At 45.8% G+C, this 25829-nt stretch overlaps 1 protein-coding gene across 1 annotated transcript in view; it reads right to left on the minus strand.

Moving 5' to 3' along the window:
- zfpm2a (zinc finger protein, FOG family member 2a) overlaps positions 1-25829 on the minus strand; it is a 1126129-nt gene that overhangs the window by 699287 nt on the left and 401013 nt on the right. The window contains exon 3 of the mRNA XM_072467215.1: positions 8131-8220. Coding sequence (XP_072323316.1) covers positions 8131-8220 — 90 coding nt within the window. The remainder of the gene's footprint in view (positions 1-8130; positions 8221-25829) is intronic.

Below are 25829 nucleotides of genomic sequence, written 5' to 3' on the forward strand. Positions count from 1 at the left end.
ATGGGATCCTGCCAGCTCCAGGTGACACACAATACATACACGGCCACACTGTCCTTCGAGATAGTTGGATCATCAAAGGACTCCCTGCTAGGCACACAGGCATGCAAGGTTCTCCACCTCGTTCAGCGGGTACATGCTCTATCTCCAGAAGGCACATCAGACTTCCCGGATGCAAAATTTAGGGCACAGCTCCACTCGCTCCTCGCCCACAACCAGGAGGCATTCGAGGTCATGGGCACACTGCCCTATACCTACGGAATATGGCTCAAACCGGATGCCACCCCGGTCATTCATGCACCTCGCAGAGTCCCAGTACCACTCAAAGACCGCCTCAAGCAGCAGCTGCAGGATCTCCAGAACCAAGGGGTGCTACCCCGGGTCACGGAGCCCACGCCATGGGTCAGCTCCATGGTGTGCGTAAAGAAGCCCTCTGGCGAACTCCGGATCTGCATCGACCCGAAAGACCTGAACAACAACATCATGAGGGAACACTACCCCATACCCAAACGGGAAGAGATCACGAGCGAAATGGCCCGGGCTAAAATTTGCACAAAGCTTGATGCGTCGAAGGGTTTTTGGCAGATCCAACTGGACTAGTCCAGCAGGAAGCTGTGCACCTTCAACACTCCTTTCGGCAGGTTCTGCTATAACAGAATGCCGTTTGGCATCATCTCGGCATCCAAGGTCTTTCACAGAATTATGGAACAGATGATGGAGGGCATCGAAGGGGTGCGCGTCTATGTTGATGACGTCATCATCTGGTCCACCACACCACAGGAGCACATCAGTCGTCTCCAGCGTGTCTTTGCGTGGATATGGGAACACGGCCTACGCTTCAACCGAGCCAAGTTTTCTTTCGGCCAAACCGAGCTAAAATTTCTGGGGGAACCACATATCCCAGTCAGGAGTGTGTCCGGATGAAGACAAAGTGAGCGCCATTACAGCCATGCCGCAGCCGGCAGACAAGAAAGCAGTGCTACGCTTTCTAGGCATGGTCAACCTCCTGGGGAAGTTCATTCCCAATCTTGCCTCCCACACAACGACTCTTTGCCACCTAGTTAAGAAGTCCACGGAGTTCCAGTGGCTGCCCGCACACCAGAAGGAATGGGAGGAGCTCAAAATTAAGCTCACCACAACCCTGGTATTGGCGTTCTTCGACACCTCTCGTGATACGAAGATCTCGACTGATGCCAGCCAGTCTGGCATTGGGGCGGTACTCCTGCAACGGGATGACACTGCATCATGGGCCCCGGTCGCCTATGCTCGCGGGCCATGACCCCCACAGAACAGCGCTATGCCCCACCTGCCAAAGGTTTCAGCCGGCGCAACCCCCTGAGACGCTTCAGCCCCATGAGATGGTGACGTCCCCCTGGGCGAAGGTGGGTGTGGACCTCTTTCATGCGCTTGGCAGGGATTACGTCATCATCATAGATTACTTTTCGAATTATCCAGAGGTTATACGCTTGCACGATTTGACATTGTCCGCTGTCATCAGGGCATGCAAAGACACCTTCACTCGCCATGGCATTCCGCTTACTGTCATGTCGGACAATGGGCCCTGTTTTGCAAGCCAAGAATGGTCTTCTTTTGCTGCTTCGTATGGCTTCACACACGTGACGTCCAGCCCTCTGCATCCCCAGTCAAATGGCAAGACGGAAAAGGGCGTTCACATCGTCAAGCAGCTCCTCTGCAAGGCTGCTGATGCCGGATCTGACTTCTGTTTAGCCCTGCTGGCCTATCGCTCGGCCTCACTATCCACTGGCCTCTCACCAGCCCAGCAGTTGATGGGTCGCGCCCTCAGGACCACTGTGCCATCCATTCTGGTCCCTACACCCAACTATGCTCCAGTACTGAAAAGGATGCGACAGCAGCGTGCTCAGCAGAAGGTGGCACATGACACTCGGGCAACTGATTTTCCTGCCCTGGCACCTGAAGACAATGTCCGCATCCACATACCAGAGGGTGGCTGGTCGGCAACTGCCGAAGTTCTCCGCGTGAGGCTCCCCGCTCGTTCCTGGTTCGCATGACTGATGGCTCCATTCGCAGGCGCAATTGCCGGGCTCTTCGCCTGCTTCCGTGCTCGCTGCGTGATCATACACTGGTGCCACGCCCTCCTGTTGTTCCTGATGTCGAATTCGTGGAGCTTCCTGCCACCAGGCCTATTCCTCTGTCGCCTGTGGCCAGGCCCATTCCTCAGCCGGTGGATCCTGACCCACCCTTGAGGCGGTCAACCCAAATTCGTCACCCACCTACTAGGCTGGACTGATGAGCCTGTTTGAACATTGGACTCACTGAAGTATAATGTCACAATGTTAATATGTTTCTCTTTTTTGTCGTTACAGGGGCTCGTTTTGATGCTTGATGTTTACACTTGTTTTGTTTGTGGTACAACCTCGTTGCTATGTTGCACCTGACACCTTCCTATGTATATAGTTTAGCCTCATGTACATGTTGTAGATATTGCGCACACACACATTCAGCTGCACTCAGTACACATCTATATTTATTACCACATAGGCACATATTCTTGTAAAAAAAAAGGGGGGATGTCATGATATTCAGATAAACATCATGGTGCAAACATACATACACACTGATGGACAGATCAACGGACCAATCAATACACACACATCACAGCCAATCACAAGCAAGAGCATGCACACTATAAAATGGGGAACTCGACACTTCCCGCTGATTCCAGCAGGAGACAGCTCAGGGGACAGAGCTCACAGCAAGCCACTCAGACATTCACCATGTGCTGAGTGCCTCTCCAAGATAGTGTTAGGGCTGAGTCCACAGGTTAGAGGGTAATGAACGAACCACAGTAGCCAGTTTACAAATGTTGTTACTGTTAGTAATAAAACTGAGTTGTACCATCCGCAAACTTGTTGGTTCGTTTGTGTAGCAGAGCACCCAACACGACACTATCCACGTACCCACCTCCACCTTCAATACCATCATTCCCATTTAAACCATTGCTCTCTTTCTCTCACGCGGTTGGTTTCTGTGGAAGAGCCCTAACATCGCCACCCCTCAGGCCAAGGGACACAGACTTCAGTGGACATGGTAGAAAACTGGTTTAACCATTCACTGTCAGATCTGGCTGGGCCACATAAAATGCTTTGGATGTTTCTCTCATCTTCTAAAATTGTTCACTCTTTCAGGATCATCCTGAAATGCAAAGGTTGCTCCCAGGTTTTTTCTCGACAGCAAGTAATTTTCTTATTCATCTCCTCTGTCTTTTTTAGCCTCACCTTCAACAAGTTCAAGGAACTCATGGATTTTTTGACACCAAGACTGAAATCATCTGATCAGCTTCCCTTCTCCCTTGTCAAAGCTCGCTGGGTGTAAAACCCGCCAAGTCTCTCCTGTCCCTAGCCTTAAACTTGTCTCTTTCTCTAGTTTCAATCCAAACATCCCATATGCCTCATCTGGTTAATGAGATCCACTTCCTCCTCTCTTGATCCTATTCCTACTAAAATATTGACCTGCAACTTTCTTTCCTGGCTCCCATGCTAGGTGATATTGTTAACAGTTCTCTCGCCTCAGGCCTGTAACCCAACCTTTCAAATAACCCCTCACCTCAAAATCAAAACTTGGTCCTTACCATTCTTGAAAACTACCACCCCAATTCCAAGCTCCCATTCTTCTTGAATGTGGTGTTGCCTCAAAAAATAATGCCAGTTTATCCCTGTACTCCTTGCTTCAATCCCACAAATCAGATTTATGGTCAGACACAGATCAAAAAAGGCCTTTACCAAAGTCACCACGACATCCTATATCACTAACATAAGTAAACTATCGCTCGTTCGTAACCTGTCTGCAACCACTGACATGGTTGACCACACCATCCTTTTCCAAGGCATCTCCACTGTCATTCAACTGGGTCAGACAGCACTCACCGGTTTCCATTCGTATCTACTTAATCAAAGCCAGAAAATCACCTGAAATGACTTCTCTTGCATTCATGGTGACACATTGCTCCCCCTCATTTCCCTCCACACTCTTTTCAAGCTGCTGTCCAACATCCAGTACTAGATAAGCAGAAAGGTCCTTCAATTAAATACTAGGAAGACTGAAACCATTGTCTTTTGTGCCTGCTACAACCTCTGCTCTCTAGCCACAAACTCCATCCCTCTCCCTGGCAACTGTGGAGCCTGAGTCAGACTGTTTGGAAACAATGTTGGTGTGATATTTTACCCTGGCATGAGGTTTCAGCAACAGTAATAGCTTCTATTTATTTAGTGCATTTAACACAGTGAAACGTCCCAGGGTGCTTCAAAGGAGCATTAAAAAACAAGTATGACATTGAACCACATTAGCAAATAGACAAGATGACGAAGAGCTTGGTCAAAGCTGTTAGTTTTAAGAAGTGTCTTATATGAGGAAATGGGGGTAGAATAGACAGGTGCAGGGAGGAAATCCCAGAGTTTGGAACCCTGGGCAATGCTGGTGCAATTATGATTGTGAATGCACAAGATGTCAGAATTACAGAAGCATAGCTATCTCGAGAGTCGTGGGATTGGAGGAAAGTACATAGATATGGAGGAGTAAGGTCACAGAGAAATTTGAAGACAAGGTAGAGAATTTCAAAATCAAGACATCACTTGACTGGGAACCGATGTAGGTCAAGAAGCACAAGGTGATAGGGGAATGGGATTTTCTTTGAGCTAAGGCACGGAAAGCAGAGTTTTGGATGAATGCAAGTTTGCGGAGAGAAGAATGTGGGAGATCTGCAGGAGTGATTAGCTTAGTCAAGTTTAGAGGTAATGAAGGCATAGATGGGGATTTCAGCAGCAGATAAACTGAGATCGAGTGAGGTCGGGCAGTGTATGGAGGTGGAAAAAGGCACCATCTGCCTACTTCCACAACAGTGACACTGTCCAACTCTGTCCTTGCTCATTTAGTACCTGAAACTTTCATCCATGCCTTTGTTACCTTTAGACTTATTCATTCCAATGCACTTCTAGCCCACCTCCTACATTATACCCTTTCTAAACTTAAGGTCATCCAAAACTCCCCTACCCTTGTCTTAACTTGCACAACATCCTGTTCAGCCACCCCTGGGCTCGTTCATCTACACTAGCTCCCAATTCCCATCCTTCGTTTCAAAGCTGTCCATGGCTCCCCAATCTCTGTAGTCTCCTCCATTCATCCCCACAGCCCGAGAGATATCTGTGCTCCTCAAATTATGGGCTTTCGAGCAACACCAAGTTTAAATGGCCCACACACTACTGGCCGTGCTTTCAGCTGTCCAAGCCCCAAATTATAGAATCCCTCCCTAAAGCTCTCTTTCCTCTTTTAATATAGCCCTTAAAAGTTTACCTCTTTGATAAAGCTTTTACTTATCTACACTAATGCAGTTCAGCATCGTAGCTTATTTTATAATGCTTCTGCAAAGACATTGCACATTGTTTCATTGTCATTTAAAAAAATTCACAGAATGTGATTTATTACCCATCCCCAATTGTCTTTGCGAAGGTGGTGGTGAGCCGTTTTCTTTGAACCGCTGCTCCATGTAGAGTAGGTACACCCACAGTGCAGTTAGGGGGAGGGAGTTCCAGGATTTTGACCCAGCGACAGTGAAGGAATGACAATATATTTCCAAGTCAGGATGGTGTGTGACTTGATGGGGAACTTGCAGGTGGTGGTGCTCCCATGCATCTGTTGCTCTTGTCCTTCTAGTTGGTAAGGGTGACGGGTTTGGAAGGTGCTGCCGAATGAGATTGACGAGCTACTCCAGTGCACACACTGCTGCCACTGTGTGTCAGTGGCATAGGAAGTGGATGTTGAAGGTGGTGGAAGGGACACTAATCAAGTGAGCTATTTTGTCCTGGATGGTGTTGAGCTTCTTGAGTATTGATGGAGTTTCAGTCATTCAGGAAAGTGGAAGTGGAGAGGATTCCATCACACAACTGACTTGTGCCTTGTAGGTGGCCAGCAGGCTTTGGAGAGTCAGGAGATGAGTTACTCTCCACAGAACACCCAGCCTCGGACCTGTTGTGTACCCATAATATTTCTTTATATGGTCCAGTTCAGTTTCCGGTCACTGGTAACCCCCAAGATGTCAATAGTAGAAGAGTCCGCAATGGTAATGCCATTGAATGTTGTTGTGATGGACTGCTACAAACTAATCACAGGAGACTCAGGAACAGGTCACGATAGTTTAATCAAGCATGCCGGGAGAGCATGAATTTGGAGACCTCTTAATCTAGCACAAAAGTTTCACTTTATTTATACATTGTTGGTCATGTGCACAGAACATTATTTAATTTCCAATCTTGTCTACAAATACTTTTATATTGAACATTTCACCCGAGCAGGGCTCGTTATCTCCTCTTGGCTAGATACTAATTGTCTTCTCCTTACCCTATACAGAGACATTTAATCTGTTTTGCCTTAACTCCTGCCCCTCTAACAGCAAACAAAGTTGATTCCCAAGGCCTTAATGGAGAGTTCTACTGATTATAGATCCTTAGGATGTGTAAAGCTCACTGCTGTCTAAGCATTTAACTGTGCTCTTTAAGTCAGGTGTGTTAGCTCTAACCTCCTTTTAATAAATCTATTTTATTACTCCTAACAATGTCAAGGGGAGATGATTAGATTCTGTGTTGTTGGAGATGGTCATTGCCTGGCACTTGAGTGGCATGAATGTTAATTCCGCATATCAGCCCAAGCCATATGGGCACAGACTGCTTCAGTATTTGTGGAGTCATGAATAATGCTGAACATTGTGCAATCATCATCGAACATCCTCACTTCTGCCCTTATGATGGAGGGAAGGTCATTGACGAAGCAGCTAAAGGTGGTTGGACCAAGGACACTACCCTGAGGAACTCCTGCAGTAGTGTCCTGGGATTGATCTTCAACAACCACAACCATCTTTCTTTGTGCTAGGTATGACTCCAACCAATGGAGACATCCCCCCCCCCTCCCCGATTCCCATTGACTCCGATTTTACTAGCGTACCTTGATGCCATACTCGGTCAAATGCTGCCTTGATGTCAAGGGTAGTCACTCACACCTCACCTCTGGAATTCAGCTCTTTTGCCCATTTTTGGACTAAGGTTATAATGAAGTCAGGAGCTGAGTAGCCCTGGCGGAACTTACTGAATGTCAGTGAGCAGCCTAATGCTGAGTGAATGCTACTTGATAGCACTGTCGACAACCACTTCCATCACTTTGTTGATAATCGAGAGTGGACTTATGGGGCGGTAATTGGTTGGGTTGGAGTTGACCTGATTTTTGTGGACAGGACATGCCTGGGCAATAACGAAAGAAGGGAAGAATTGGGACCAGGGATATGATGCCCTTGGTTGAGAATTCCTGTGGCCTGGCCTTCAATTGGGGCCTGGTATAATATTGGCAAAAACTGGCAGATGTAGGATCTACCTGGAGGGTGCCGGCCAGGTTTGGGGTTAACGGTATATAAATTATGTTATTTCACTGATTGTTATTTGACCAGCTAGCATGTTCTTTGGCAGGGTGAAAGGTAGAGTAAGCCCAGCACCTCCTTTTGAACAGTATTTGTGGAGTTTACAACCAGGGTTAGGGAATAGGCACCCCCAAAACCCCGAGTGCACAATCTTGGAGGCACACTTCCTGACCATGAACTTTGAAGGGTCAGGTTCAGAGTTCTGTTGTATGTGCAAATTTTCTTAGTGATTGTGTATTGACAGGCAATTCAGCAACTCCTTGGCTTCTGTCTTGATGGGCCTCATACATTTAAATCAAATTGATGAGAATTATTAAAATTTGCAGTTTATGAAAAGGCAGAGTTTCTTTGTGCACAGAGAGCCTTGGCAGGCTTGCTCCAAGTCAGGTATCTATTTTTACCCTTCTAGTAATTAGTTTGACAAAAACAAATTTCCTTTCTCTCAAATGAGGGCATCCTCTGTTCTTAAAATGGCACTTATTGTACATCACACAGCATGTTATGTGACCTTAAATGTCTACTACATATTATTACAAAGATTCAAAAGCAAATTCAACACAGGCCTTTTTCCCCCTCAGGCTTAGGAACAAATGTTAATAATCAGACACAACAGGTAATTTGACCATCTTACAAAGTATCATTCAGAATACCAACAAAACAGAAATAAAAATAGATGATGGAATGCGGAGGTATACCTGGTCCACTCCAGTCTTCCAACTCCAAATTAGATTGGCCTGGCTTTTCTCCATCTGATTCTGCTGTTTCCCTACTGCCATCTTCATCACCTAAATAACAAAACACAATGCTCAAAGTTGACTAGAATGGGTAGATTAACAGTTTACAGTGAATGCTTCCACTTCAGGAAAAGTCCCAAAAGTTCTAGTTAGATAGATAGAACTGTAACCGAGATGCTTATTCACCTACATCTTTCTTTTCTTTACATAAGGGCTTCTAATTGCCTTCTAATATAATAAAACTCGAACATACATAGCAAGAAGTTAATCCTGTAGTCCTGCACTAAATTAGTTCATTTTTTTCAATAAATCAAATATTCAAGGAAAAAGAAAAGAAAAATTCCAATAGTTAGCTTTAATTGGTTACTATCTGTGAGAATGTTAGTCATTATCATTAGATAGCAAAAGTTCATGAACACAATCATTTTGTAGTAAATCTTTTAAGTCCATTTTTGCATGAACCCATTCAGAAATTTAAACAGTAGGACAAGAAAGGGTAGGAAAATTATTGTAATTATAAACGAGTGGCAAAAAGTCAATTGGTAAATTTCTCTAATTCTTGCACAAATGTAACAGTTGTCACTCCCTCTTTGTATCATTATTAATGGGTACAGTAGCATAGTGGTTATGTTACTGGACGATTGGACTAGAGACGTGAGTTCAAATCACACCACAGTAGAGTCAGTTCAGTAAATAAATCTGGAATAAAAAGTTAGTATCAGTAATATCATGGATTGTTGCAAAAGCACTTAGTGGTCCTTTAAGGAAGAAAATCTTTCATTCTTACCCCGTCTGGCCTATAAAGTGTCTCAGATCCACAGCAAAGTGGTTGATTCTGAAATGCCACTTGGTTCATTTAAAACAGTGACAAAAGTTTCTCCTTTTCAAGGCTAGTTAAGATGGTCAATAAATGCTGGCCTTGCCACTGATGCACTCATCTCGTGAATAATTTTTAAAAATTCAATCAAGCCCAGAAAGCGGTGGTGCAACCATTCATGGCCTGCTTCCTTTTTATCCATGCCCCTGCTACTGTGCTACAGGGTATACAATGCTGCCAGATCTAGAAACCAGCACTTCACTCTCACCTAAGTGAGACAAACAAATGAATGAGATTTTGGAATTAGGGCTTTCCTAGAATCAGTATTCCAAATGAAATAATAGCTTTAATAAAATACTGCTGCACAGTTTTTAGTCCAAAGTTTCTTTGTGGAAATGCCTTAACTTCAATAAGCATCAATCCATTTAAAATCAGAAACTTACCATGTGGAAAATGATGGTCACAAACTCATGTCTAATCACTTAAGCATTTCTGAGAGTGGCCCTTCAGTAAGATGATGCTCAGAATTAATCTCTACTCGAGTAGCTCAAGTAGATGAATAACTTTTACTTTCCTTGATGAATACTAATGGGCGTACTGACGGTGTGTACATATCTTATTTTCTCATTTGCAATAGAGGACAAGCATTGCTGGACAAAAACTGTTAAAGGGAATATATTTTTAGGTCCAAATTTGCACTCCATAGACTGGAAACTACTACGAGCATTGATCTGTCACTTGCGTTTTGGGCCTTCTACTAAGCAGTAATTTAATGAGTGTTAATTAGCCCACATTTATTGTCCGGTTTCTAAACACTAAGATTGGGTGGCAAATAAAATACAATGTGGAAAAGTGTGAGGTCATGCACTTTGGAAGGAGCAATTTAGGCATAGACTAATTTCTAAATGGGGAAATGCTTAGGAAAGCAGAAGCACAAAGGGACTTGGGAGTCCTTGATCACGATTCTCTTAAGGTTAATGTGCAGGTTCAGTCTGTAGTTAAGAAGGCAAATGCAATGTTAGCATTCATGTCAAGAGAGCTAGAATACAAGACCAGAGATGTACTTCTAAGGCTGTATAAGGCTCTGGTCAGACCCCATTTGGAGTAGTGTGAGCAGTTTTGGGCCCTGTATCTAAGGAAGGATGTGCTGGCCTTGGAAAGGGTCCAGAGGAGGTTCACAAGAATGATCCCTGGAATGAAGAACTTGTCGTATGAGGAACGTTTGAGGACTCTGGGTCTGTACTCGTTGGAGTTTAGAAGGATGAGAGGGGATCTTATTGAAACTTACAAGATACTGCGAGGCCTGGATAGACTGGATGTGGAGAGGATGTTTCCACTTGTAAGAAAAACTAGAACCAGAGGGCACAATCTCAGACTAAAGGGACGATCCTTTAAAACAGAGATGGGGAGGAATTTCTTCAGCTGGAGGGTGGTGATACTTTGCTGCAGAAGGCTGTGGAGGCCAATTCACGGAGTGCCTTTAAGACAGAGATAGATAGGTTCTTGATTAATAACGGGATCAGGGGTTATGGGGAGAAGGCAGGAGAATGGGGATGAGAAAATATCAGCCATGATTGAATGGCGGAGCAGACTCGATGGGCCAAGTGGCCTAATTCTGCTCCTGTGTCTTATGGTCTTATGGTCTAAACCTCCTGCCCCTTACCTTAAATCTATGCCCCCTCGTTATTGATCTCTCCAACAAGGAGAAACATTTCTTGCTGTCTACTCTATTTATGCCCCTCATAATTTTATACATCTCAGTCATGCCTCCCCTTGTATTCCCTTGCCTTGTTTGTCCTGCCCAAATGCATCACCTCACGCTTATCCGGATTGAATTCCATTTGCTACTGATCAGACCATCTGACCAGAGAAGGCTGTCCTCCTTACTACTGACCAGGTGATCTCAGGTGAGCAAGGTGGAAGAGCTTTTTGTCCATTCCTATGTGTAAGTAGAACCCATTTAAATTACCTAAAGGCATTGAACATCAACAAGAAAAGAATATGCCAGAATGTTGCTGCCAGGATACAATCCTGTTTGACTCCACTGTAAACCTCTAAGGGTTCCAATAATGCCCCATCACAGCTGCCCTTACTCATCATGTTTTCATGTAGAGTAGATCACAGTGAGCAGTTTCGGCAGGCAGCCAATTTTCCCCAGCAGCTTGACTAGACTGCCTCTGCTCACATCGTCAATGCCTTGGCAAGATCGATGAAGGCAATATAAGTGTCACATTTGTTCACAGTATCTCTCTTGAAGTTGCCAGATTAAGATGATCATAGAACCTTAGAATTCCTACAATGTAGAGTGAGGCCATTGCCCTGCCCTATCCCCGTAATCCCATAAACCCACCTAACCTGCGCATCTTCGGACTGTGGGAGGAACCTGGAGCACCCGGAGGAAACCCACACAGACACGGGGAGAAAGTGCAAACTCCACACAGTGACCCAAGTATGGAGTTGAATCCGGGTCCCTGCCGCTGTGAGGAAGCAGTGCTAACCACTGTGCTGCCTCTGTCAACTGTAGATCTTCCAGTTCTCAAACCACACTGGGATTTTGCATAGATGTATAGGGGTGGCACAGTGGCAAGCACTGCTGCCTCACAGCTCCAGGGTCCCGGGTTCAATTCCAGCCTCGGGTGACTGTGGAGTTTGCACTTTCTCCGCGTGTCTGCCTGGGTTTCCTCCGGGTGCTCCGGTTTCCTCCCACAGTCCAAAGATGTGCAGGTTAGGTGGATTGGCCATGCTAAATTGCCCCTTAGTGTCCAAAAGGTTAGGTAGGGTTACTGGGTTACAGGGATAGGATGGAGGCGTGGTTTATGTGCTCTTTCCAAGGGCTGTTGCAGACACTATTCAGCTAAGACCTGTAGACTGCCAAGGACAATGCAAGCACATACATTCCACACAATATTCAGCAGGAAGATGCCTCGATAGACGTAGCTATAGCCGTCACCCTTGTTCTTGTACAGAGTCACAATCTTTGCACCATGCAGATCTTGGTGCACTGCCCCCTCCTTCCAGCAGAGACAGAGAAGTTTGCGAAGATGTGGAAGTGCCACTTTCATGTGCTTAATTAGTTCAGACAGTACAACATCAGCATCTGGAACTTTATCAATGGCAAGGGAGTCAACAACTTTGCTCAGCTTCTCCACTGTAGGTTCGATATCCAGCTCTGTCATGTCAGACAGGCTTTCTATGATGTTCAGAGCTTCCTCAGTAGCAATGTTCTAATATGAGTACAACTCAAGGTAGTGTTCCACCCATCTCTCCAACTGTTTACTTCAGTCAAAGATGACCACCCCTGCCTTTATTTTCAATGGAGCCATTTTCTTTGTTGATGGTCCTGTGCCTTTTGATTCCTTCATTCATGTCCCTCGCATTCCCTGTGTCAAAGGACATTTGGATATTCTGGCAAGGTTATTGTCAGTAGTCATTGGTGCATCGCCTAGCAGTCTGTTGGACTTTACTTCAAGTGGTTCTTGATGCATTCAGAATCTTCTCTCTCAGATTCTCCTGAACTTCCTCAGAATGGAAATCAGCATTGGATTGCCAATCCATACCCAATTCCTTATTTTATTTTCCAGCTGCCTTGCCTGATCCTCTGATTCAGGCCAGGCGATAGCCATGCAATGCAGCACATCTGCGAGGCCAGCGCTGAAGTGCAGTAGCGTCAAAATGAAGTGGCCACACACCCTTTTTTTTTTACAGCATTAGCTGCCTCACCTAATTGAGGAATCAAAAGGGAGTCTTAAGCAAGGAGTCAGGAGGGCTAGAAGGGGTCATGAAAAGTCATTGGCAAATAGGGTTAAGGAAAATCCCAAGGCTTTTTACACTTACATAAAAAGCAAGAGGGTAGCCAGGGAAAGGGTTGGCCCACTGAAGGATAGGCAAGGGAATCTATGTGTGGAGCCAGAGGAAATGGGCGAGGTACTAAATGAATACTTTGCATCGGTATTCACCAAAGAGAAGGAATTGGTAGATGTTGAGTCTGGAGAAGGGGGTGTAGATAGCCTGGGTCACATTGTGATCCAAAAAGACGAGGTGTTGGGTGTCTTAAAAAATATTAAGGTAGATAAGTCCCCAGGGCCGGATGGGATCTACCCCAGAATACTGAAGGAGGCTGGAGAGGAAATTGCTGAGGCCTTGACAGAAATCTTTGGATCCTCGCTGTCTTCAGGGGATGTCCCGGAGGACTGGAGAATAGCCAATGTTGTTCCTCTGTTTAAGAAGGGTGGCAGGGATAATCCCGGGAACTACAGGCCGGTGAGCCTTACTTCAGTGGTAGGGAAATTACTGGAGAGAATTCTTCGAGACAGGATCTACTCCCATTTGGAAGCAAATGGACGTATTAGTGAGAGGCAGCACGGTTTTGTGAAGGGGAGGTCGTGTCTCACTAACTTGATCGAGTTTTTCGAGGAGGTCACTAAGATGATTGATGCAGGTAGGGCAGTAGATGTTGTCTATATGGACTTCAGTAAGGCCTTTGACAAGGTCCCTCATGGTAGACTAGTACAAAAGGTGAAGTCACACGGGATCAGGGGTGAACTGGCAAGGTGGATACAGAACTGGCTAGGCCATAGAAGGCAGAGGGTAGCAATGGAGGGATGCTTTTCTAATTGGAGGGCTGTGACCAGTGGTGTTCCACAGGGATCAGTGCTGGGACCTTTGCTCTTTGTAGTATATATAAATGATTTGGAGGAAAATGTAACTGGTCTGATTAGTAAGTTTGCAGACGACACAAAGGTTGGTGGAATTGCGGATAGCGATGAGGACTGTCTGAGGATACAGCAGGATTTAGATTGTCTGGAGACTTGGGCGGAGAGATGGCAGATGGAGTTTAACCTGGACAAATGTGAGGTAATGCATTTTGGAAGGGCTAATGCAGGTAGGGAATATACAGTGAATGGTAGAACCCTCAGGAGTATTGAAAGTCAAAGAGATCTAGGAGTACAGGTCCACAGATCACTGAAAGGGGCTACACAGGTGGAGAAGGTAGTCAAGAAGGCATACGGCATGCTTGCCTTCATTGGCCGGGGCATTGAGTATAAGAATTGGCAAGTCATGTTGCAGCTGTATAGAACCTTAGTTAGGCCACACTTGGAGTATAGTGTTCAATTCTGGTCGCCACACTACCAGAAGGATGTGGAGGCTTTAGAGAGGGTGCAGAAGAGATTTACCAGAATGTTGCCTGGTATGGAGGGCATAAGCTATGAGGAGCGATTGAATAAACTCGGTTTGTTCTCACTGGAACGAAGGAGGTTGAGGGGCGACCTGATAGAGGTATACAAAATTATGAGGGGCATAGACAGAGTGGATAGTCAGAGGCTTTTCCCCAGGGTAGAGGGGTCAATTACTAGGGGGCATAGGTTTAAGGTGAGAGGGGCAAAGTTTAGAGTAGATGTACGAGGCAAGTTTTTTACGCAGAGGGTAGTGGGTGCCTGGAACTCACTACCGGAGGAGGTAGTGGAGGCAGGGACGATAGGGACATTTAAGGGGCATCTTGACAAATATATGAATAGGATGGGAATAGAAGGATACGGACCCAGGAAGTGTAGAAGATTGTAGTTTAGTCGGGCAGTATGGTCGGCACGGGCTTGGAGGGCCGAAGGGCCTGTTCCTGTGCTGTACATTTCTTTGTTCTTTGTTCTTTGTACAGCAGGAGCTGAACATCCACTTGGGGGCAGTAGTGTTCCAGGGTACAAGGAACCGTTTCGGGGAACACCCCTTCCCATGACACAGGTGAAGTCAGCTGAGAAGGAGGGACTGTAGGGTCCCCAGGTTGTACGCCAAGCTGGCAAACATTGGAGCCTTAAAGGACTAAAGTGCCCAATAAACATACCTGACGAAAGAGAAGAGGGAGACTGTCGTCAAACTGCCCAAAAAATTAAAGACATTTGTAGGGACCAACCGGGGTCTACCCTAACAGTCCACAATATGGGCGTGGGGGGCAACCCACCAATTAAACAAAACCCTTACCAAGCTGGCTCAGATCAGACAGGACATCCAGCACATTCTGAATAAAGACATAACTGAGCCTAGCCAGAGTAGTTAGAGCTCCTGCTTTGTATTGGTCACAAGGCCAGATGGATTAAAATGGCTCTGCTTTGAACTAGAAATTAAATACAGTAACCAGGGCCAACTGCTATCCACTCCCTTGACGATTGTATAGGCACGGTAGACCATTTGGCCTACCTCAGTAAAATCTATCTTAGGGCAAAGAGAATCAAAGGATATGGGGGGAAAGTGGGATTAGGCTATTGTGTTGGATGATCAGCCATGATCATAATGAATGGCAGAGAAGGCCTGAAGGGCCGAATGGCCTCCCCCTGCTCCTAATTTCTATGTTTTTATGTTTAACAGTGTACTGGCAAGTCCCCATGAGCCACAGAGCATGGGAAATCTCAACCTTTGTCACCCTGGGTGGCCTATTCCGATGTCAGGTCATGCCATTTGGCCTTAAATATGTATCAGCAACCTTTCAGAGGTTGGAAAACCAGGCAGTAGCTGGACGTAGCAATTGTGCAGTGTACCCGGATGACCTGATCATTTTCAGTAACATCTGGAGGCAGTGTTCCAGGGTCTAAAAGGGGTAAACTTATTGGTGAACTTGGAAAAAGACTTACCTGCGGCATGCGTCGGTGCAGACTCGATGGGCAGAAGGGCCTCTTCTGTGCTGTATCATTCTGTGATGTAGTGGGACAGGGAAACATGCTATCCTGCAAAGCCAAAGACTAATTGATTTCCCTACTCTCAAATACCAGAGGGAAATCAAATGCTTTTGAGGAATATGTGGTTTGTATAGAAACTTTGTCCTGAACTTTGGTACCCCAGTTGTCCACCTTAACATGTGCACTGAAGAAACACTCAAAGGTGGTGTGCCAAAATTGAAATATCTTGGTAAACAAGCCCACACTAGCTGCCCTAGACTTTGGGAAATCTTCTAGAGAGGCCATGGATGCGATCCCGAGATCGGAGCTGTCCTACTCTAGGCAGATGATTTTGGCATCAAGTGTCCAATGGGCTATTTGTCTAAAAAGCTTAACAAACACCAGAAAAGGTACTCCACGGTTGAGAAAGAAATCCTGGGTCACCTTCTAACTAGTATTTTGAAACCTATGCTCACCATGGACACCGAGAGACCATAGTATACACCGGCCACAACTCTCTGAAGTTTCTAGAAAAGTTCAAAGCAACCAATGCAAGGTTCATCCATTGGAGTCTGCTCCTCACAGCACTTTAATCTAAAAATTACCTATATCGTGGGAAAGGATAATGTCATCGCTGACGCCCTATCCCAAGTCTTGAAAAAAAAACCTCAGTAAATGCAGCAGGGCATTATTACACCGGCTAGCTGTTGTGGTGATGTGCATCACTGTAAATACATGTAAGCTAGACAGACACTAGAGGGAGCACCAGAAACATCACACACACACACTCAACCAATAGATAAGTTAGATAGGAGGCGACCAATGGACATTGCAGTGCAGCCAATGACAGCTCATGCTGGACAAACCCAGTATTCAAGCCTGCAGCAGCCAGCAGTCTATGCAGCATATTCTCAAACAGGCCAGCACTACGGATTGCCCACTAATAGAATCAAGACCGAAGGAGGACGACCGCAAGCGCAATCTGCACTACAGACTGGATGCCTTAGTTACAGCCCAGGATTTGCTGCACCACAGCCTGGCCAGACAGCATATTCCTTTCAGATGCAAGGTTCTAGTTTCACACCATCACCAGGTATTTATGCGAGCAGCAGCTCTGTTTCCAATTCGACAAGCTTCAATGGTTCTCAGCAGGATCACCCTTCCAGCACAACACGTGGCCAGAACCAGTATGCACAGTCCATTCCGACTTCAACATCTGGCACATCCATGACCTCGAATGATACTGTTGATGGTACCTCTTCAATGTCAACGACCTATCAGCTACAAGATGCCATCCGACAGCACCACCACAAACATAAAAAGAAAAAAGAAAACGACTCCAAATCGGACAGCGCAGTGATTCGACCACTTCTTGGTTGCTGTTGATGGCGTTCATAACCAAGAGAGACATTTGACCATGATGATTGATGGTTTATGGACTCACATGAATGATTTGGACTTATTGTTTAATCACCGTTCCCATGACTTGTATATACATTACCTTCTCTACCTGTTCTTTGTTCAGTTTTTCTTAAAGTGTACAGAAAATATGAACATATAAAAAAGGGAGGATGTGGTGATGTGCATCACTGTAAATACATGTAAGCTAGACAGACACTAGAGGGAGCACCAGAAACATCACACACACACACACACACACTCAACCAATAGATAAGTTAGATAGGAGGCGACCAATGGACATTCACGATACACAAGGAGGTGACACGACCACAGGGGGGCATTACACCAACCCATACATAAAGGACACCACACACATGATCAGCCCTTTGGCCAGTGGAGACAGTCAGTGAGGAGAGGCACAGGGTTGATTCAATATTACACCCACCACGTGGAAGACAGCAGCTGGTTAGTCAGTTAGGTAGCTACAATAGGATGAGCAGTAGTGTCGAACTCAAGTTATAAAAGAGTACATAGTGTAAATAAATGAGTTGAAGTTATTTACACGTCTCGACCTTCCTTGACAAATGCAACACAAGGAAGCCGCTTATGTTACAAAGGAAACATAACAAAACATGGTACCACGAGTGAACTGCTTAAATGCAGATAGACATACCTCAGCGTACAGTGACAACCAGCAATACCCAAGCAAGATGTACGAGCTCCCGATTCCGCAGCCGCTCCGGTGCCACGGCGATCTCCGCAAAAGCTGGCAGCGATTCTGGCAAACGTTTGAATTCTACCTGGTGGCAGCCGAACTTAAAGACCTGGCCGATAATGAAAAAATAGAGTTTCTCCTCACCATCGCCGGTGCAAGAGCAGAAGAAATCTTTAAAAAATTCAAGTTCTCCAAGGGGCAAAACAGGTACGACTTCCAGGCAGTCCTGGACAAATTCGGCAAATACGGTGAGGAAAACACACTCCAATCGGCAAGGAAAGGTAAGAGAAGCGCCAGTACTCACCTCGAGGCCGAAATCCCGGACCAGAGAGCGATTTGGGTCGAGGTCGACGGCCATCTTGCTAAAGGGACTGCACTAGCGCAGTTGCGCGAGAAGTGCGCAGAACCGGAAGATTAGTTTGTGCATGCGCGAGACGCCGTGCATGCGCAATCATGAAAGCGGCCATCGGTAAAGGAACATCGATCTGCGCATGCGCAATCGCTTCCTACGTGCTACGTCACGCGCGTCATGACGTCAGAGGCCCCAGACCTTACCAATTTAAAGGTGAAACGTCCCAAATCCAATTTAAAGGGGAAACGTCCCAAATCAAAGAAAAAATATTTTAAAGCTGTAAAACAACCTTCCTTCACCTGGACTGCCAGCACAATGCCTCAAATTGAACCAGGAAATGAATTTAACCTCCGAAGAACCTTGCAACAAGCAGTTACCTACGCACAAACCGATGATTCCGACCTTGAATACTTTGATACCGACATTTACATTTTTTTCTGGACCTTGCAAGCCCAATGACAGCTCCATGGTCCTAGACGACTACGACTCGGACGAACCTTTCGTGTTGCACATTGGCGACCCCCACATTGAATCCGACGCAGATGCGGATTCATTTTTCGGATTTGAGGATCTTCAACCCAGCAGATATGACGTCCCAACTCATCAGTGCAGGATGATGCTGCAGCCTGAAATTAAGAGACAGAAAGCGGGACAAGCCCACAGAGAGCGGCCTGCTGCCACACAGAGCGTGGTCCACGCCCCGCTCAGGGTTCCCGACTCTACGAAAGAAGACATGCAAGACTCCACACCACAGTCCTTGCAGGAACAAGACGTGACTCCAGTGTCACAAGACTCCACAGCAAGCTCGTGGACAGACTCCACAATTGCAGAAACGCACGACTCCGATGCGCAGTCCTTGCAGGAACAAGACCATGAGGGTCTAGCAACCTCCTCTGACCAACTAGCGGCAGACGATGCAAGTCTGCTATGCTCACATAAACAGCAAGAAGGCTATAACAGTCTACCACGCTCCACTGCACAGCAGGATGACCATGGTGGTCTATCATGCTACAAAGAAGGGAACAGCGCTGATGACTGTTCAAGCCCAAATGAAGACAAGCCAAAGGAATCCCCTCTTCCAAGCCCGAAGAAAAAAGGATTATGCGCTGACCTTCAGGATCATTCTAGCCGAAGAGATATTAATAATGGTGCAGTCACAGAAGGATGCTGAGGATTTGCTAAAGAAATTGCTTGTATGTCTAACTTGCAAGGAGCAGACTGAAAATTGCCATTGCTTTAGTATGGATCGAAAAAATGGACAAGACATTGATCCTCATTTAATGGAAATAACACAACCTGAATCATATCTACAGCAGGGACAACTGTCTCCCTTCAACACAAAACCGCAAAGTCCCAACTACAGAGACCAGCCGTTAGTCAGTAATGACTCTTCAACCCCTGATGGGAATATTAATCGCATTGAACCTCTGCACACTCCACTGATAAATGAGCAGAACATTGGAGCAAGAATCCTGAGGACACCGACATCAAGTAGACAGATAAAGCACTTAAAACCCGCAGCAGTTTCAAGTGAACCAATTGTGCTTTCCAGTGATGGTGAAGATGCAGATAAGGTCGACCCGATTATCCATTGTACCACATTAACTCCAGAGATTAAGCATTTATGTCTGGGGAGTAGAATGTGGGCAATTGAGAACAGTAAAAGAGCGACTGTGACTGTGTCAGTCCCAGCAAAATCAGAGCCAGAGACTACGAAGGCATGTACATTAGAAAAGGATGCATATGAAGTAACTGAGAAGAAAATTGAAACGGACTGTTTTTTGGAAACTAGTACAATGACGAAAGAAACATTGGATCTAACATTTGATGCCCTACATATGGGAGAAATTGAGGGAAATGAACAAGGTTCTGTAATGCCTAGGGGAAGATTTAAAATTCCAAAGAAGAAAAGCCCAAATGAAGGACAACTGCAAGACAATGACAGTCCAGCCACATTGTTTGCGCCACCAGATGAAGACTCTGACAATTTACACAACCCAAGTGAACAACAAGCAGCTACTGAGGATCTACCCATGGTATGTGAAACGAGTGACGACAACATCCCACTTCCCATGCAAAAGGTGCAAAGTGACAGACCTCAGCTAGTGCGTACAGAGGCACTCGACGATCACGGTGAGACCACTGGTGACTCCGGTGACATCACACTACTTCCACCCTCAATTGCTCAAACCTCTCAACTAGTCAATGCATTCCTGCATGTTCCGACTCCAGACGTGCAGCTTCAAGAAATCTCAGCTGACTCCAGTGAACCTGCTAAGACTCCGGATGGGGAGCATCAACAAAAAACAGACCAGACTCCAGATGGGGAGCAACCAAACGTCGACTCTGATTCACGTAAGCCAGACTTTACTCCAGACAGGGAGTGCCGCAACCTCAGTGATGGCATGCTCAGGGTGACAGCAGATGCCACAACGGCAGGAGATGGATCACGTGACAATCACACTGGGTCAGAAATAACAAGCAGCAGCTACAGTCCAAGAGGAATACACCAATATTCACCACAGCTATATCCACACATTTCTTCCACACCAGCAGTGCAGCCAATGACAGCTCATGCTGGACAAACCCAGTATTCAAGTCTGCAGCAGCCAGCAGTCTATGCAGCATATTCTCAAACAGGCCAGCACTACGGATTGCCCACTAATGGAATCAAGACCGAAGGAGGACTACCGCCAGCGCAATCTGCACTACAGACTGGATGCCTTAGTTACTGCCCAGGATTTGCTGCACCCAAGCCTGGCCAGACAGCATATTCCTATCAGATGCAAGGTTCTAGTTTCACACCATCACCAGGTATTTATGCGAGCAGCAATTCGGTTTCCAATTCGACAAGCTTCAATGGTTCTCAGCAGGATCACCCTTCCAGCACAGCATGTGACCAGAACCAGTATGTACAGTCTTATCCAACTTCAACATATGGCACATCCATGACCTCGAGTGATACTGTTGATGGTACCTCTTCAATGTCAACGACCTATCAGCTACAAGATGCCATCCGACAGCACCACCACAAACATAAAAAGAAAAAAGAAAACGACTCCAAATCGGACAGCGCAGTGATTCGACCACTTCTTGGTTCCTGTTGATGGCGTTCATAACCAAGAGAGACATTTGACCATGATGATTGATGGTTTATGGACTCACATGAATGATTTGGACTTATTGTTTAATCACCGTTCCCATGACTTGTATATACATTACCTTCTCTACCTGTTCTTTGTTCAGTTTTTCTTAAAGTGTACAGAAAATATGAACATATAAAAAAGGGAGGATGTGGTGATGTGCATCACTGTAAATACATGTAAGCTAGACAGACACTAGAGGGAGCACCAGAAACATCACACACACACTCAACCAATAGATAAGTTAGATAGGAGGCGACCAATGGACATTCACGATACACAAGGAGGTGACACGACCACAGGGGGGCATTACACCAACCCATACATAAAGGACACCACACACATGATCAGCCCTTTGGCCAGTGGAGACAGTCAGTGAGGAGAGGCACAGGGTTGATTCAATATTACACCCACCACGTGGAAGACAGCAGCTGGTTAGTCAGTTAGGTAGCTACAATAGGATGAGCAGTAGTGTCAAACTCAAGTTATAAAAGTGTACATAGTGTAAATAAATGAGTTGAAGTTATTTACACGTCTCGACCTTCCTTGACAAATGCAACACAAGGAAGCCGCTTATGTTACAAAGGAAACATAACAAAACAGCTGTGTGTTTCAGTTTCAAGTGTGAATGACAGAATGAATGTATACCCCTTTACTTCACTGTTTTATTTTGCAGGACCACATATAAAAAATAAAATGGAATGCAATTCATTTTTCCCCCAAAGGGCAGAGGACTGACAGGTCCTTCTGAAACTTAGGACGTTCAAGGTCCATTTCAAAAGGAAATAAACATTTTTTCTATTTGAAAAAAAATGACCCCTCTGGCAGGGTCCATGGCTCTATCTACCAAGACAATAGTAATACAGTTAATGACTTCTTCAGAGACTAATGACTGGATGCTGTAAGCCAGCAAACAAAAACCAGATCCAGACACCAGACAAACATTCCTTTATGAACTAATTGTGGAGGAAGGAGGTCACATGATTCGAATGACCAAACTGAAGTCTCTGCATAGTTGAAAATACAGAAGCAGGCCAATCTGCTGATTGATCTCCAACCTGCTAACATCCAACAGCAGGACTCCAAGCCGACCAAACAACCTGCAACAAGCATTCCTCGAAGCCTATTTATCTGGAAGCCACTGGCCACTGCCTACCAAGCAGACCAAGTCTCGGAATAGCAACCTCATCGCACTGCAATGCTATCAGCTTAAAATGATTCTGCACTTCTGCCTTCAGCCAGGAATCCACCAGACCGGGCACTTCTTTAGGAGGATTTGGACTCTCTGGAAATCAGGTGAATTGATACCCACCTCTGTGGTTCTTTTTACTGTCAAGTTATTCTGATGTAAAACCTTTTTCCCATCCCTTTACTGTATATTATATAGTTGCGTGTGTGCATAGGTGTGTCTCTTCTGTGTATGTGTCGGTATGATCAGCCTCCTATCCTGGCTTTGACTGTGTGAGTAAACTGAAATTTTGACGTAATCCTAGGAGAGTTTGCTGCACATCATTTTTAAAATTGCCAATGCAAACGCAGGGCTTTTGGAATAGGTTCAACAGCCTTTTTTTCAACAAAACAATCACCCCTGCTTACAGACGGCGAGAAAATGAAGGAGATAGCTTTGCCCCTCTCCTGTCTATAACACTGAACAATTGAATATATTCAAGGCTGAGGTAGACAGATTTCTAATTGACAAGCGAGTGAAGGTTTTTTTGGGACGGGTAGGAAAGTGAAGTTAAGGCCACCATCAGATCAGACTCAGGATCTTACTGAATGGTGCAGCAGGATCGATGGGCTGAATGGACTACTCTTGCTCCTACTTCTTATGCTGTTTGTCTCTCTTTTTCATATTGCAGCTAGCCAGCAGTGCAGGCTGAAAATGAGAAGCAAACGAGTACGTGGAAATCATGCTAGCACATACCCCGCATCACAACGAACTGATAGAAGGATTACAGGGGAGTTGAAGAGGAATTTGTTTCACCCAATGAGGATCTGGAACACTGCCTCATAGGATGGTAGAGGCAGATATTCTCATTGCATTTAAAAAAAACACTTGGATATGCACCCGAGGTTCAGGTGCTATAACCTATAAGGCTAAGGTCCAAGATGTGCAAGGTCGGATTAGACCAGATAGCATTTTTCAGGCTGCATGGACAAAATGGCTTCCTTCTGTGCCACGATAAGATTTTCTATATTTATATTGAATATGCTTTAAATACCCTATCAGACAGTGCATTCCAAATCCCAACAACTCGTAAAATAAATCTCCTCCCTAAACTCTGATTTCTGTCTCCATATTTATTGTGCCAGCCACTCACTGTTTTTCCAGGCATTTTCATCACAGAAGCAGCCTTTGCAAAGATAGAAAGATGCATTAAAATATTAGCAATATAAAACCTGCCAGCACATGGTCAGATAGTTGCCAATTGTTATTGTATCTCGTTAAAATGTACCCATCATCTTTTAAAAGCTATTTGAATGTGCTTTCTGTCATGCCCTTCTTCCATAGCAAGCTCTCAAACAAATTCAGCACACCTTAGTGTGGTCAGACATTAATAATGCACCACCTGATTCATTCCAGACACATCGGTGCCTTGTTAAGAATACTTTTATTCATTAATTGGTGGCATATGGGAACCATTGGCAAAGCCAACACTTATTGCCCATTCTCAATTGCCTTGACAGGTTGATGACCTGCCTTGGACAGTTGCAGTCTGTGTGATGAAAGTATTCGCAAGGTGCTGTGAGGTAGGAAGTTGAAAGATTGTGAATGAGTGCTAATGAAGAAACTGCAATATATTTCCAAGTCAGGATAGTGTGTGACATGGAGGGCAACTGTAGGTGGTGTTCCCATATCCCTGCTGCCCTTGTCCTTCTAGGTGGTAAAGGTCGAAGGTTTGGAAGATGCTGTTGACGGTGCCTGGGTGGGTTGTTGCAGTGCATCTTGGAGATGCTCCAGACTGCTGCCAATGTTCCTCGGTGGTGGAGGGAGTGAATTCTGAAGGTGCGCTGGTGCACCAATCAAACGGGCTGCTTTATCCATGATAGAGGCCAGCTACTTGAATGTTGCTGGAGCAGTACTTATCCAGGCAAGTGAAGAGTATCCCATCACACTCCTGACGTGTGCCTTGCAGATGGTGGACCGACCTGTTGAGTTCTGTGACCGTGCCGTTGCAATAACACACACAGACCACAGACTTAACTAGAATGATGATTTATTGCTGAACTCGTGGAAAGATAACAAACAGAATACGATACAGACTAGGTTACTATTAGAGTTCCGTGAACTCTCCTGGACCTACCCCATGTATGACTGCCCCGTTGTACATCTTACTATCAACTGGCGAGTGTCCCACATCACGTGACCAATGTCTGACGCCACCAGCTGGTTGGAGGTCGCATTGCTAACTATGTGCAATACTATTCACAGGCATGTCACCACATCTGCTTCCTTTGGAGATGTTAACATTTATATACAAAAACATGATTTGTTTTATTGTTTTAAGGCAGGTGGCATATGAATGTACAGATTCAACTGTGCTTCAATTAATATGATATGCCTCCTAAACGTCTCTTGTGCGCAGCCCATTGTGCTTCTCCAAAAGGATCACCCCTCTGATCTTCTGGCCTCTTGTCAGCTTTCCGATGTCGCTTCTGGAAGCCTGGTTTCCGTGCAGGTCTTTTGTGCCTGAGCCCTTTGACGCGATGAGTCCTGAAGACCGGTATCCTTGCTGGCCATGCCTGCGTCAACAGCTTCTGAGTCAACAGCTTCTATTGTGTCTTTATTCAAAGCTTTTTGCTGCTGCGTTGTTGTGCACTCTATGGTCTGCCGGCCACATTGTCCATGTCTTCTTGTCTGGTGTCCTCGGTGGGACTCGCAGTGCAGCACGGTAGCACAGTGGTTAGCACAGGTGCTTCACAGCTCCAGGGTCCCAGACACGATCCCGGCTTGGGTCACTGTCTGTGCGGAGTCTGCATGTTCTCCCCGTGCCTGCGTGGGTTTCCTCCGGGTGCTCCGGTTTCCTCACGCAGCCCAAAGATGTGCAGGTTAGATGGATTGGCCACACTAAATTGCCCTTAGTGTCCAAAAAGGTGGGGTGGGTTGCTGGGTTATGGGGATAGGGTGGAGGCGTGGGCTTGGGTAGGGTGCTCTTTCCAAGGGCCGATGCAGTCTCGATGGGCCGAATGGCCTCCTTCGGAACTGTAAATTCTTGATATGCTGTCCCCATTCTCTTTCTCTTCCTCTTTTGTTTTGAGAGCGGTTTTGTGACTGCTCCTCTTTTTCCACTTGGCTTTGGTAGCAGCCATCGTGCCACTGGCCTGCGCCATGGAAGCCGTTATTTGTCGATCTGCTGTTGAGTTGTCTCGTGTTGGCACACTTCTGAGGGACTGTACGGCCATTGTCAAGTCTGCACCTTCAACGGCTGGCTGCATAGCCTCGCATTATGGTGCCTGGGTTGGGTCCACATCCTGCACGTTGGGTGCTGTCCCTACATCCTGTGTTTGAGCCCCAAGTGATGGCTCCTCGTCACTCGCAATGACTGCATAAGTCATCTCTTCCTGAAGAACCAAGTAATGGCTCATC

The sequence above is a fragment of the Scyliorhinus torazame genome, chromosome 11 (genome assembly GCF_047496885.1).
Source record: "Scyliorhinus torazame isolate Kashiwa2021f chromosome 11, sScyTor2.1, whole genome shotgun sequence".
NCBI classification, from domain to species: Eukaryota; Metazoa; Chordata; class Chondrichthyes; order Carcharhiniformes; family Scyliorhinidae; genus Scyliorhinus; species Scyliorhinus torazame.